The sequence below is a fragment of the Euprymna scolopes genome, chromosome 37, assembly GCF_053919585.1.
Source record: "Euprymna scolopes isolate OS-2025 chromosome 37, ASM5391958v1, whole genome shotgun sequence".
NCBI lineage: Eukaryota > Metazoa > Mollusca > Cephalopoda > Sepiida > Sepiolidae > Euprymna > Euprymna scolopes.
In genome coordinates, this window is record NC_136518.1 from 36,108,075 (window position 1) to 36,125,141 (window position 17,067).

Sequence of the window (17,067 nt, forward strand, 5' to 3'; positions counted from 1 at the left end):
AACACAACAACAAAATACTAAATAACAACAACAATAAAATTAACAATCAGAGCAAATGATTGAATTATTAAATCCAGATTCCCACTCCAACAAAACTGCCTCGCAACAAACGTAGTATATAAAGCAACTATTGCTCCCACAGAAGACCCTAATAATAAAATTTTTTATATAGGCATCTCAAGTACCCCCTTTAAGGAAAGATTCAGGGTCCACAAATGCTCCATAAACAACCCTAATCACCCAAACAAAACTTCACTCACCAACCACTACCTACAGCTAACCAGAAGCCAACTCACCCCAACTATCACCTGGGAAATCCTAAAAAAATCCAGCACTTGCAAATCAATTAACTCCCCATGTCATCTTTGTTTATATGAAAAATTATTTATCACAAATTTTAAAGACAAGGATAAACTTTAAAATAAAAAATACGAAACATCAATAAATTGCAAACACTACAAACAATATCTTCTTAGTAATTTTACTCCATTCCAAATATAAAAACTAACATAACAGAAATACCCTACCCACTGCCTCCTGGATACAACCAATAACCGTTACGTAATACTTTCCTACTTAATTATCTATCCTCACCTCTATCGCCCATTAACCTAGTTACATACATCTAATAACCTTACCAATTAATATTATCCGACTCATTAACCAATAATTCTACTTTTCCCATCTTTACTATCATCAATAATCGTCCTCAATCCGCCTACCTATCTATATTATCCGACCCTGCCCCCTTCTCTTTTTTCTTTTCTTTTCTCAACATACATTATCCTTAATAACAACGTCTACAAAATGTAAATACCGCATTAATTGCACTTCCCCCCGGTCTATGTCGACCCCCCATCATTAATTAATAATTCCCATCTTTACTATAATCATCCTCAATCCGCCCACCTATCTATATTATCCGAACCTGCCCCCTTCTCTTTTTTCTTTTTTCTTTTCTCAACATATATTATCCTTAATAACAACGTCTACAAAATGTAAATACTGCATTAATTGCACTTCCTCCCTTCCCCCAGTCTATATCGACACCCCCACTTTCCACCTTCTTACTATCATAAATAATCAACTTTAATCCGCATTAAATGTATTCCCCCCTCCTCCCCTCCCCCAGGTATATGTCGAACCCCCCTTCCTACCCTTCCCCCCCAGCATCCGCATCCATCTCGAATTATATAATTATATGATTTAATTTTATGCAGATATCAATAACACCCCAAAGGATCTAAAATCCGGCGTCCTCATAAAAAATACGTTGCCATGGCGACAATATTTACCAACTGCTACGGTGGCTACTGATCACTTACTCCCACTCCATCTTACACAACTACAGATACCATGACGCAAAAAATCTCTACTCCCACCACTCCCCCTAAGTATTTTTTAAAACTTTAACGTCTACTTTTCTTTCTTTCTTTTTTCTTTTTTCAAACGTATCTAATAGAAGCTCTTTAGCGTCTTTTCACAACTGAAATTCTACTATAAAACCTCCTCACACTACCACACGACCTCCCTCTCTATTTAATACCCCCCAATAACTTTCTATCCATTTCTGTAAGTTTAAACTTCAGCCCACCTATAAATTCCGATGAAATTGGTACTCTACCTCAACTCCTGGGGTGAAAATCCAATGGAAACAGTAATGTAAATTTATTATGGGCTCAATAAAAAATTAAAAAATTATATATATATATATATATATATATATATATATATATATATATATACACACACACACGAGCAAACAGTTAATAAAACATGTTAAAAACATGAGTTAAAAACATATTTAATCTGAAAAGGAAACACTAGATAAGTGGATAGTCATTAATCCGCGGACTTTCGAAGAAATACTTTCCTTCTCATCAGAGGGTAGGAATTAGCAAAATGCGGGATCGGATTTTGCATGCAAAAGTATTTTATTTTTTTATATATATATAATATTTAAATCCAACTTTGTGTGTGTTAGTTCGGTCGTTATAGACTAAAAAACGGCTTGACCGATTTTTATGAAATTTTACACAAAGACACTTACTGTGCCTGGCAGTGTTTTAAGCTAGGTTTTGCATCGAAATGTTTTCAACAATAATCGGCAACTGATAATCGCTATGTATTACTGTACGTATGCAAATGAAAATAACCGGCTATTTTTCCAGATTGTTCTTCGCGACCAACCAGACCGACCCTGACACGGTATTTCTTTTATGGAATTGTTCGTACTAATACTCCACACTTCACAGCGCACACACAGACGCACACACGACCATTACACGTGTTTTCTCTTTCTTTCTTCCTTTTATTTTGTTTGACAATGTATATCTTAATGTTTCTCCGTTAATTGGAAAGACGTTTATTGATACAATTGGACAATCTACTTTCAGAAATCAAGAATTCACAGGCGGTAGTACCTCAATTACAGTATAAGTACAACTTCACATTTTTTATATTTTAAAATAGTTCTTCCATTTTTTTCATTAACTTGACTTTAGTTAACACTTTAAATAACATTTATTCATACAAATACAAATTTATTAACTTACCAAAATGTTTTTTTCTTTGATTAACTAATCAAAACAAACACTCATCATGACAACAATAAAACCACATTGCTTATACAATACTTATGCATTTATGAACACTTATAATACTGATAGTATATATATATATATATATATATATATATATATATATATATATATATATATATATAAATAAATGCAACTTTGTCCGTGTGCGTGAGTTCTTTCTTTATAGACTTCGAAACGGCTGAACAGATTTTCTGTAAAATTTACAGAACTTTATTGTATAAGCCTGGGAATGATCTTAGTCAATTTTGTCTCAGAATACCGCCGATAATTATCGATAATCGACAACAGAAACCGTTATTTTAATTCATCTATCATTGGTAAAGCAATTTTTCCTACGTTGTCGCTTAGCAACAATGAACCGTGAATATTCTACTGTGGTAAGTTGATAGCGTGTTCTTTTTTTTTTGCATGACGTGATCTGTCGGTTCAAACTCCACACGTAAATTTCTTATTTTTTTTCATTACCTGCAAAGAATTTTATTAGACTTGAAAATTTACGTGTTTTTCTTTCATGATGTGGTCTCTAGGTTAAAATCCCGCACGCATATTTCTTAATGTATTTTTTCGATAATTGGACAGAAGTTCATATAAAAATGTCACAAAAGAAACAGTAGGTTCTCTAGAGTGCAATGTAGAATAACATATACTTTGGACTAATTTACTGCATGTGAAGCTTTCTGCCAGGCGATTTCGCGGATTTCGATGACAATAAAAATATAGGAGTGTGCAATATTCGTTAATCATCATTCAATCTCAATAGGTGATTTTTTTTATTAGCTTTGACATTGATATTAAAAGCCTATTTCTTCTATTAAAAATATTAAAACGAATTTCTTAATATACTCAGTAACAGATATGCGAGCGACTTCATGAAGGTGAACTAATTATGATATTCTTGTAAAAAACGAGCGTTCATTAATTAATTGTTCATTTTTATGGATTCTTATTAGATGGTTAAAAAAGATCTCTAGAAACTTCTAGGAATAGTAATAAATGAGAAAAGTTTGGTTTGAACCTTAATGCAAAGAAGACTTTTAGTTTGGTGATATCTGGCGAGGAAGTCATACCTACGTATGATTTAACAATTGGAGCCATGTCAGTTGCTCAGGTGGATAAATTCAGTTACCTTGGATCATGAATTACATCTGTAGGACGATCATGGTGTGTAAAGAAGATCACGTATTACTCAGAATAAATAAAAAGCATTTATCAAATTTAACTCAATATTATGCTCTAATACCATCACACTATTAGACAACGCATTCTTGAGACGTATGTTTGGTCTATGTTTGGTCAATGTTGTTATATGGTTGTGAAAGCTGGACTATCTTCCCCAAAATGCAGAAACGCATTAATAACGCAGAAAATGTGGTTTTTGAGACAAACGTAACGCCTCATTTGGAAAGATCACATTTTTAACGAGGAAATATGGACTAGATGTGAATGCACTAAAGGATTGCTGATGGAAAACTATCATGAAAAGACAAATGACTTTCTAAGGACATAATTACCGTCAAAGAGGCATAGAACGTTTGGTATTGACTGGTAGAATGCCAGGATTGGAAAAGCGAGGTGGACCAAGACGCATTTTGATGGACAACTTGATCGTTTGGACGGGATTATTGTCAAAATTTTAATTGTTTCGGACTAGGGATAGCCGCCCATATTGGCTACCAACGCTGTTAACCGGCAGGGCTACTCACGACGACGATGACGACGACGATGATTGGTTTAATTTAAATATTACGTTTAATTCATTCTATGCATGGATTCTACATTGTACATAATTGCAGAGAATTTAAGATGAAAGCGTTCTAACACACATGTTTAATATCTATCTATTTCTCACACTCTTTCTCTCTCTCTCCATATATATATATATATATATATATATATATATATATATATATACTGTATTAACAAAACCAAGACTTAAAAAAAAAAGAATTGATAATACCAAAAAGTGTATTTCATTATTAGTTACAATTGTTTTAAAACTAATTGAACAAATTCAAACATTATAGCGTTTGAAAATTTTCACATAACCAGCCTCTCTTCAGAATTATTGAATAAAAAACACTTTAACAATAGAACAATATGTAAATACATTTCCCTTAAAAGAAATAAATATTTTCACCTGCTAAAACATTTATTCCGGACGCATTGTCAGGAGCTTATTTAAATATTTAAATAAGCTCCTGACAAAGATGCGTCGGGGATAAATGTTTTCGCATGCTTTATTTCCTTTAAGGGAAATGTCTTTACATATTGTTCCATTGTTAAATTGTTTTTTTATTCTATAAGTCTGAAAAGAGGCTGGTTATGTAAAAATTTTCAAATGCTATAATGTTTGAATTTGTCCAATTAGTCTTGAAACAATTGTAACTAACAATGGAATACACTTTTTATTGCTATCAATTCTTTTTTTGAAGCCTTGGTTTTGTTAATACAGCATATGAATGCTCAATTATGAAATATGATAATTTTGTAGCTTACAATTTAAGTCATCTTTTTTTTGGCTTAAAACTTATTGGAATATGAAAATTTACTGAATTATACAAACCCAGTAAAATTCGGTATATGGCAAACAATTATATATGTATAATTCAAACACTATTGTGTTTGAATTATACATATATAATTGTTTGCCATATACCGAATATATGATTAAGTGGCAGTTTTAGTCATTTAGAACTGTTTTAAAGCTTCACCGCTCACTTATTTTTTGACCCAATTTCCAACAATTATTACAGTTTATAGTTCACCTCAGCTATATTAGTAAAAAAAATTTATTTAGCAAACAAAAGTTATGATAAATTTTCTGATGTTCAAAATCGTAAAACTATGTAAGGAGGTGAGCGACGTTTTCTATGACTTGTTTCCATAGAAACCACGTTGCTTCAGCGACTACTGTTGCTACTAATTCACTGTTGTTGAGAAAAGAGAAGTAACAAGTGAAACAGAGAGAACAAAAGCACGAAAGGGAGATAAGTGACCTTGTCTCTGTGTGCGTGAAAAGTCCCTACAAAACCCCTCTATATTTGGTCTACAGACTTGATATATAAGGTATTTGGACCTTGGAGACATTTTCGAGTTGATTTTTAGATTGTAGAATAGCTGCTAAGGTTACAAGATAATAAAAAAAACACTCGACTTTGGCATTCGTACATTTTTAGCCTGAAGTTTTCTAATTTTTTAGTCATTTTGTCAATCTAGCGATAGCTCAGACTTTAATGAAGAAGGCTGGAGTGTTGAATGTTTTGTGTTTCGATTCCAACTGATGGCAAGTACTTTTTAACGTATAAAATCATATACTGGGTAAATATAATAATCAATAAAGAATTTCTTCGATGATAATAAATTCGAAATTTGTATGATTTATAATATCATATGTAAACTGGGCGTCTGTTGATACAACATATATTCTTTTTATTTATATAGACAAATATTACATAGTCGCTACACTGAACATGCTAATGTTTCAGACAACTGGTCGGACAGGAATAACAAGTCTTTCTCAGGCGACGTAATAGAGTTTGGGTTACACTGAAGAAGTCTGGTCCTTAAACGAAATATATAAAGGGAAGATAAAAAAATGGGTGAACACAGACATATGTATACATAAAACTTACATTTAAACATATACTCACATGCATATGCGCATTTATATACTAACAGATATAAGCTTCTAAATATAAAAATGAAATCTCTATATACTAATAGATATAAGCTTCTAAATATAAAAATGAAATCTCTAGGATATCAAAATCGATAAGAAGATGGTATTTATAATACATCTTATCGATTTTGATATCCTTTGATAATTTTAAGATTTTTTATTTATATCTTCTGTTTGCATTACAATGAACTATATAATGAGTTTTTTACATGTAATAAGTAAAGTGGACTTTGTTACATACCTCGCCTGTCTTTCTATAACCATCTACTATAATTGGCTGCAATTTTTCCATCCATAACACACACCTCTAACTATTCTTCTTTTAGAACCCTTACTATTCTTTATACCTCCTTCTATTTTTTGCCCCTTTATTGTTCTTATTCTACTGTTGTTTTTAACTCTTCTAACCCCTAGCAGATACCCACCTCAGCTTTATTATTCTTAATTTCAATGACTTCCTCATTTTCTACTAAAGTTTCTTATCAACTTATTACCACCACTAAATGTTTCAATCAAATATTTTAACTTTAACTTGTTAGCATTATGAAACTCAAATCTTGTAATTTTTAATTCTACCCTTATTGAAGTACAATTGTATATTTATTATTATTATTATCATTATTATCATTATTATTATTATTATTATTATCATTTATACGATAGCGTGTGTGTTCTTTTGTGTGTCACGCTTTCCGACAAATTTGATTGGTTGAGATTTAATTCTGGAATAGACATTTAATTTCGGAATACACATTTACGAATGCTCGAGGTTGCATTCGATTAGCATGTTCTCACCGCTATATTTGTTTTTAATTCTATAAAATTTAGGATTTTATCTTTCAAAATTTGTTAAGAAATAATTGATTTTTAAGTTATTCCGTAGTAAAAAAATGATAACAAATCTCTCGGCCGGCGGGGACAAAAATTGAGCAGTTATTTGTTTTTTTGTTCATTGTTTATTTTTTTATATTTGTTTATTGTTTACAGAGAGACATAGAGATAGATAGATAGATAGATAGAGAGAAAGACAGAGAGAGACGCTGATGTTTTCGTTAATATATTATTGCTCCTACTACAACGTTATGAAACCTCAACTTTCATGAAAAGCATTGACGTTACAAACCAAAAAAGCGGCACATTATTAGCGAAACGAAACCTGTTTTGTAGATAAAATATTTTATAAAAACATTAAATCTAAAAAAAATATATGTTAAATGACGGTTCATTTTTCTAAATAAATTATTTTATTACAACATTATTTAACTAAAATAATTTCATAAAAAACTGTTTTTGGTACATAAAATATTTACATTATTCAATCGGGAGATCCTATTTATTAAAAAGAAGAATAGAAGGTGATAACATACTACGGACATTAAATTAATGTATGGATATATAGCGAGAGAGAGAGAGAGAGAGAGAGAGAGAGAGAGAGAGAGAAAGAGAGAGAGAGACACTGATGTTTTCGTTAAAATATTATTGCTACTACTACAACGTTATGAAACCTCGACCTTCATGAAAAGCCTTGACGTTACTAACTAAAAAAGCGACACGTTATAAGCGAAACGAACTGGTTTTGTACATAAAAATATTTTTTATAAAATCATTAAACCTAAACAAAATATAGATATTAAATGACAGCACTTTTTTCTAAATAAATTAGTTTTATTACCACATTATTTTAACTAAAATAGTTTCATGAAAAACTGTTTTTGGTACATGAAATATTTTAATAAAAACATTAAATGTAAACACAAAAAAATCAGTAACATAACAGTTGTTTTTTCTAAATAAATTATTTTTCTTAACACAGTGTTTTCAATAATATATTTTTATAGTTGTTTCTCAAACTTTCTATTTTATATGATGCGTTTTTTATTTCATGTTCCGGCGATTCACTTTTTTTTTTTAGGTAATCGAGTTGACGGTTTTTTCAGCAGACGATTAAGGTCATCTTGGATTTGGTTCACGGACTTTGGTCAAATTTTAAATTTTTTTTATCGCTGACAGAGAATTAGTTTTTACACTACATACTTATTACACTTATTACCATTTCCTGTTGAAGTTTGTTTTAATAATTTTCACCTACCGTGGTTGTTTACCTTCAATATGGACGAACGAAGAAGGCAGCGAAGACAAGCAGCCAGAGAACGACATAACAGGAGGCGGGATCAGTTCACGGCAGATGGAAGACAAGCCCAACGAAATAAAAACAGAGAACAAATGTGAAGAACAAGGAGTCAAATGAGCGAAGAGGAGAAAAATGCATATAATAATCGTAGTAGAGAAACAATGCAGAGAAGCATGACTCAAATGAATGAAGAAGAAAGAGAATTGTATAACACTCAAGCAAGAGAACGGTTGCGAACAAGACGATACGCAATGGATGAAGAAGAAAGACAAGAGCAACGAAGCATCAACAGGCAACAGATGAGAGTTAGAAGAAATGACGACTGAAGGAGAACGACTGATGAACCTTGAAAATATGAGAACTAGAAATAATATAGGAAGAAATAATGCAAATGGTGTTCAATTTATAAATCCTGATAGATTCTATATTGGTCCAATGAATGTTATTTGTGAACACTGTCAGAGTCTCCGATTTCAGGGAGAGTCTCTGAATTGCTGTCATAATGGAAAAGTTTCACTTGAGCCCCTGTTAGAATATTCGGTCATTCTAAGGGAATTGTTTGAAGGAAATGACAGGGATTCAACCAACTTTAGAAAAAACATTAGGAATTATAACTTCTCCTTTGCCTTTGCTTCTTTCAGCGCTGCAGTGAAGCCACCCCCAGGACATGGTCCATATTGTTTTCGATTGCAAGGACAAATATATACAAGGATATCATTATGCAACAAATTTACATCTAAATGAAAATGAAGAAAAAAAATACTGACAGCTCTATATAATTGAGACAAATGAAGCATTACATCTGAGGTTAAATGTTAATCAAAATTCTTATTGCTTATATTCAGTTTTCGAAAAAATATCTCAAGCAATGTGTTGATAATCCTTATGTAGGGGCATATAAAATATGTCGAACTTGAAGAGCTACAGAGGGCTTCATTACAAAATGTTCCCCCCAGAAAAATAACCATGCAGTTTATTGCCGGCCCTGATGCGAGGAGATATAATAATCCAACAAATGATGAAGTTGCAGTAATATGTGTCGGTAATAATGGAGCACCTCCTGTCCATCGTGACATTATAGTGTATCCAGAAGGACAACAGAAGGAGAGGATATCTTACCTCTCTTGCCATCTCGACGCAAGGATTTACCCTCGTCTCTTTCCTCATGGTGAATTTGGATGGCATGTAAACATTCCTCATGTAGTAAATAGGCAAACTAGAGTTCGTAACAAGGTTTCCATGCAGGAATTATATGCATATCGTCTATCGATAAGAGGTGGCTTCAGTCCAACACACAGTGGTAGAAAACTATTTCAGCAATATATAGTTGATGTTTATGTTAAAGTAGAAAGTTGTCGTTTGAAATTCATTGCAGAAAATCAAGCACAACTAAGAGTTGCAATGTATTCTGGCTTGATGGATCACCTTGCAAGACACAATGGAACTGAAGATCCTCGAATACCAGTCATTTTACCATCATCCTTTACAGGGAGCCCACGAAATATGCAACAATGCTATCAAGACGCAATGGCAATAGTTTGAAAATATGGAAGGTCTGATTTATTTATAACATACTTGCAATCCAAAATGCCTAGAAGTAATCGAAAACCTACAACCGCATGAAACTGCACAGAACAGACCTGATTTGTTGGCACGAGTTTTTAAACAACATCTCAATGAATTAATGATTGACAAAAAGGACAGACATGTACTTGGGGTACCTATTGCTGCGATACATGTAATTGAATTTCAGAAACGAGGTATACCACATTATCCCATGCTAATCATGCTGCGTGCAGAAGATAAAATTAGAACTAAAGAACAAATTGATAATATTGTTTCAGCTGAATTACCATCAGAACATGATCCAAAATTGAGACAATTAGTGAAAAAACTCATGATTCATGGATCCTGCGGTACATTTAATCCCAACTCAATCTGTATGGTAGAGGGAGAGTGTCAGAATAAATTTCCTATGTATTAGAAGGAGACTATTACAAATGTTTCTGGATATCCTTTATATAGACGCAGAGATAATGGAGAGTTTATTAGAGTGGGTGTAGATGAGGTTGACTTCAGGTTTGTAGTACCATATAATAAACATTTGCTCAGAAAATATGATGCTCACATTAATGTAGAAGTTTGTATCTCGGCAAAATGTGTGAAATATCTTTTCAAATATGTTTATAAAGGATATGATTATGCAATGATGGAAATGAATATAAATAACAATGAAACTAAGGAACATGAATATAATGAAATTAAGCAATATATTTCGTGTAGATACGTATCCCTGCCTGGAGCATTTTGGTGTTTGTCAGAATATAAAATGTATGGACAATCACACACAGTTTATCGACTGGCGCTCCATTTACCTGATCAGCAACAAGTTTATTATAGGCCAGGTGAACAAAGGCAGACTGATACCCGTGCAGAAGGACGCGACACGCAATTAACTGCATGGTTCAAACTTAAGCAAAGTGACGTGGATGCAAGAGCCCACCTTTATATTGATATCCTTGAATATTATGTATTCAACAAGCAAAGTAACACCTGGACCAGAAGACAACGTCACCGACAGATTGTAACAAGATTGTACTCTGCCAATCCTAGAAATGCTGAGAAATTCCATTTAAGGATGCTTCTTCTTCATGTACCAGGTGCAACTTCTTTTGATGACTTGAAAAACTTTAGGAGGTGAAGAATTGCCGACCTTTAAGGATGTCTGTATTCGATTACAACTACTTGAAGATGACAACGAACTACAAATGGCTTTGAGTGATGCAGCTGTATATCAAATGCCATGACAGCTTCTTAATATGTTTGCAATGATTTGTTTATTCAATACACCATAAAATGCTTTACAATTATGGAATGATAACAAACCCCTTATGATAGAGGACCTTTTTTGCCAATATAATAAAAATATTGCAGAAAATATCGCTCTGCATCACATAAACATGATTGTGAATGAAAATGACATGAATAGTGCGATGCTTGGTCTACCAGAACCAATCAATGGCTTTCCTGTCATTCAATATGTGGAAAAAATTCAAGAAGTTAATCCTGAAGTACTAAATATTGGGCAAAGAAATGTATTTGATAGTGTCATTAACGCTGTAAGTGCAATAGATAGAGGATTAGAGATTAAGCACGGATGGTTTTATCTGGATGCACTCGGCGGTTCTGGTAAAACTTTTCTATGACTCAAAATGTGGTTGTTATTACTTCTGCTTGGACAGGTATTGCAGCAACTTTATTGAAAAATGGAAAAACGTTTCACAGTATCTTCAAATTTCCTTTTCCTTTGACGGAGACATTTGCATGCAATATTCTACATAATTCTGACCAAGCAAATGTTCTCAGGCAGGTGAAAGTTTTCATTAGTGATGAGGTGTCAATGATCCCTCGATATGCATTGAATGCCATTGATAATTGTTTACAGGATATTACTAACAATAATAGTATATTTGGTGGTAAAGTCATCATATTAGGAGAAGACTTCAGGCAAATTCCGCCTGTGTTTCCTAGAGCCCCACCTGCTGCAGTATTGGATGTATGCCTAAAAAAGTCTCCAATGTGGCACCATTTTCATCAACAAAAGCTCTCTCAGAATATGAAGACTTATGAAAACGAACAAGTTTTTTCACAATGGCTATTACAAATTGGAAATGGTCGAGTTCATAGTTCACTTGATAATATTTCTCATGACACGATCGATATTCCAAAACAATGTGTATGCAATGACTCTTTAGTATCAAACATATTTGATAATTGTGCACAAGGCGATATTAAAAATAGAGTTATTTTATTAACAAAAAATGCAGATTGTTTGGAAGTTAATGAAGATATTCTACGAAGACTACCAACTGAGAGCAAAACATTTCTAAGTACAGATTCAGTTTCAGCAGGCAATGAAATGGAAGCCAATAATTATCCGATAGAATTCATAAATTCACTTACGCCTTCGGGGATGCTTCCTCATCGTCTCCACCTAAAAGTTGGATCTATTATTATTCTGCTTCGCAACCTGTCATTAACGCAAGGAATATGCAATGGAACACGTTTAGAAGTAGTGGAGCTTCATAACCACAGTATTCTAGCTTCAATCATAAGTGGATCTAATGCTCAGGCACGAGTTTTAATTCCAAGAATTAAACTTAATCCCAGTGACGCAAATATTCCATTTGTTCTGCACAGGACTCAATTTCCCGTCCGCCTATCATATTCAATAACCATTAATAAAGCTCAAGGACAGACATTCGATAAATTTGGGATCTATCTACCCCAACCTTGCTTTACTCATGGACACCTTTATATAGGCTTCTCACGAGCAAGGTCTATGAACAGTGTAAAAGTGAAAATTTGTCCTCAGAATAAATCTACTCATGGCCAGAGAAAAGGAACAACCTCCACTAGAAATATTGTATATAAAGAAGTTTTGTAAATTATTTCATGTATTATTCATCTTTTAAATTATATATTCAACTGCAATCTTATCACATTTTATCCAAACTTGTACAAGTTAGGAACAAGATAATTAGTATTGAAAATATCATTTCATGTAATTTACACGGAAACCGCTATCTTCTATATACTCTATATATCAATACGATAGTGTGTGTCATTTTGTGTTTCAAGCGTACACCCTTTTTCTTCCAAATGACTGTCGTTTAATTTATATCTATCTTTCATTTAAAGTAACTCTGTATCTTTGACAGATCAATTAAACGATTTACTTTGCAAAAATTTTCCCAAACTAAAAAGAAATGCCTGTTTACTGTTTCAAATAGGCTATTTTATTTCATAATTAAAAAAAAGGGGCATGTTGATAGTTGTGAATGCGTCAGTCCATCCTTATCCAAAAATAAACCAATGGCCGTCACCCTTGGGGTGCAACTTTATTTCTGGGTTGCTTTAAATAAGCCTATCCCGAGAGGAAGCTACATTTTGCATATGAGAAAAAAAACAACAATTTAGCTCTTTTAACGGTGTCAATCTTTCAGTGTCGTATTTTGTCACCGAATCTAAAAACTTTTTCTAAGACATTAATCGCCTTAGTTAATGTGGAGAAATCAGATATTTTAATTAGTAAACGACTCTCGTTTGAATCAGCTTCATCCGAGAACATGTTACGATTTTTTGTTGTTATTGTCGTTAAGACAGAGTAATGCATTTTGCACTTGATCAAAGGCCGGTAACTCTTCCTTAACTTTTGCATTGGAATTAAAAAATTTAGACCCCTCACCGAAGGGAATTATGTGCTTGTGGAGTTTCCATGCAGAACCTCCCAAACATTTAATTAACCAGATATTATCTATCCGTGGAATAAGGTCCAGGCCAATTATGCACTGGATAGCAGACCCATTCAATTCAGAGTATCCAGGACAAACACGAAAACCCTCTTTAGTCAACTTTGACGTGATCTCATCAAATTTGTACATCTGAAATTTTAACTTCAAATCATCTGCAAATAAGGCAGAAAAAGGAAAGGAACGCTGATGTCCCAATTTAAGAGACACTTCCAACTCCCTAAGTTTTAAAGAATTAGTCCCCATAAGAGTATTAACAGGCATTTCCACCATTCCTGGTTTTATTTTTTTCCCGGGACTTAAACGGTTTAGAATTACTCCAGAAAAGAAGTATTTCTGGCCACCCGTATCCAAAGGACTAAAACTAGACTGGGCTCCCTTTCGCCTTCATTGATATTTTGAGTACAGGAAATATACATTTTTCCTGTCCCGATAATGATGTACGTCCCACAAAGGATTTGGGACTTTTGATGCACATAATTTTCTATTATGTTCTTAAAACCACAAACGGCGCAAGGATAAGGAAAAACCCTTTATCCACTTGCAACCAATCTTAGAGTGCTTACCGAGGCACATGATACATAATGTGAGTTCTTTGTCTCTTATAATTTTTTAGTCAAAGTCTCGATAAATTTTAGTCGGGTGATCAGTAACCCTACATAATTTACAAAATTTATTAATCTCGTCATTATTAACGAGAGACTTAGAGTTATTATTACTCTTTTTTTGAAAAATCTGTTTAGGCTTGGAAATCTTCGCCATATTGGATTTTGAATCTGAAGAAGAAGCTAACATATTTGGCGCGCTATTTTCCTGTCTCGGCATAACTAATTGTGATGCCATCAATATATCCAAAATGTCGAAAGTGTACGGTATGCTGGAAGAAAGAGAGGTGAAACGTTCGTTAGATTTGTTCATTAGTTCTCTGCGCACGCTGTTCGGAAATTTAGCGAACAGAATGTGCGCAACCATAATTCCAGATGTAGAATTATCCGAAAAAAAAAACAAAATGGGTTCCAAAAGACTTGTCCATCTCGGTCAATTCGAGCTTAACGGACCCGAGAAAAATTTTAAGATCTTTAATCGATAAAAATTGCTCTGGTCGAGAAATAATATCCTCAAACATTTGATTAATGATTAAAGACGGATGTAAAAATCTCCCCTTCAAACAAGCAAGGGCCTGTTCGTAATTTTCGGGGTTTATATCTAAATTGGATACGAGATTGAATGCCTTTCCCGTCAATTTAGCCTTTAATAATAGTAATTTATCCGCGTCATCTAAATTAGAAGTACAAAATTAAAATTTCCTAAGGAAGCTACGAAATTCGAATTTATTTGAAGTGAGGTCCCCACTGAATAGAGGACATTCTAACTCTATTTTCATAGGAACAATAGCTTTTGACCTTCCCTGGCCAGGCTTGAAACAGGCCAAGTTTTCCCTAACTTTTGCCATAAATTCAGTCGAACCACGACAAATATTGAATCTATCCTCAACTGAGGATTTTAAAATTAACTGGTCGAATAAATCGTCCAGTTCGGACATCCATTTCTGAATATCCAGAGAAAAATTCTTTTTAATTTTCTCATCTAATCTTTCATCCATCCAAATTAGGGTAGATGTTATGCGAAATTTCTTTGCTTCTATTCGAGAAAGCAAATTCAAATGAGACATGATGCTTGATAACCCAACCAACAAAAATCAAAATGGCCGTTCCCACATGGAATAATAAAAAAGGTGCGAACTACAAATTACTATTTTAACGTAAAACTATAGTCGTCGAGAAGGAAAAAATGTCTAAAAAACCCCAAACCGGCTGATAAAATCTGATTAAGGCGACGATATAAATTTAATGGTGCAAGGGACGTAACCGTGAGAGCCCTTCACTAAGCCGAAAATAATTTGGTGGACTAAATTTGCATAAAAAAAACAAATTCTCCAGCACAATATGTAAGCAACAGACAACACTTTAAATCACAACTAATAAAAAGATTTTTTATTTTGATAATTGAATATCTTCAAAGAATTAGAATAATGAAGGAAGAAAAAAAAGATGTCTTATTTTCAAGTTACGATTTAAGAATGACTTTTTTTTTCAATTTAATAAGATGACGTTGTTTTTTTATCAATTACAATTCAAATAGATGGACAATATTTATTTATTTATTTATTTATTTAATATAAGGATATGGTCTTTGTTAACCATTACAATTTAATAAGATGGATAGTGTTTTTTTCTTTTTTTTACAATTTACAAATTTACGAACGCTTCAATAAAAAAAAATCAACAGTCCGACAAAAGAAACGTTGACATTTACTGCAAGTTAATGATATGAGAATTTAGCTACAATTATAAAGCAACGTGACTCTTGCAAGAAAAAAAACGAAGAGAGGGGGGAAGCTCACTTATATATAAAAAAAAAAACGACTTCGAAAGGGGGAAAGAAGAAAAAACCTTCCTTTTGCAAAAAAAAAAAAAAAAAAAACGATTAGAAAGGAGGGGGGGGGGAGAAAAACTGCAAACTTTTGCCAAAAAAACCCCAACCAAACAAAAAACAAAAAACAAAAAAACACGATGTGAGATTTCTCTCACAAGGTTTTTGCCCTTGGCAGAATGGAAGAAAACCAAACAGAAATTACAACAAGCTCACCTTGAAACTTCAACGTAAATTTTATTAAAGTAAAAAAGAATCCATAGTTGCAAAAGATTCGTCATCTTCAGCTATCTGCCATTTTGGGCTGGTAACAGTCTCGAAGAGAATAATAGTTCATCTTCGATGAAGGCTGGGTTGAAATTCCTGCTGACGAAGAAACGCGCAGGTTGGATTTGTTGTGTTGACCTCCAAGTCGGGCTGCTAGCAGGACATACAAGAGGCGTCCATGTAGAAAACTGTCCAATTGCGGACAATGGCGGGTCAAACAGTAGACCTTAAATTTGTCTTGACAGACATTAAATTGAAGCACAAACATGCAAATAAAAGTTCACCCTACTTGAGAGCATTGGTAATTGCAATAATAAAGTTCCGCTCCACATTTGAGCATTTAAAACGTTTCGAAGTAATTGCGTTGCCTCGATACGAGTGAGAAATCCAGTCTGTTCCATCCTGCGTCTTCTTGGATTCGAGTCAGAATCCACGTGTGTCCAACTCGACGTCTTCCTGAAATTTAGTGAGAATTCCAAGTGTGACCTACTTGACATATTTCTGGATTTTGATCTGAAAAGGAATATTGGCGCCAAAGAACATTCTCGGCAGCCAGTTATAACATGCAATCTGATTGGTTAAAACAAATGCGTGGGCGGAGAAACCGTCCAATAAAAGGCATGTTTATTTCTGCAGAATTTC

At 33.4% G+C, this 17,067-nt stretch overlaps 1 protein-coding gene across 1 annotated transcript; it reads left to right on the plus strand.

Annotated features, from left to right (window-relative positions):
• The first annotated feature begins 10,742 nt into the window (after positions 1-10,742).
• Positions 10,743-11,114, plus strand: LOC145261169 (uncharacterized). Its single transcript, XM_080119491.1, has one exon. It carries the CDS (start codon positions 10,743-10,745, stop codon positions 11,112-11,114), a length of 372 nt encoding a protein of 123 aa, XP_079975617.1.
• Positions 11,115-17,067: the final 5,953 nt, after the last annotated feature.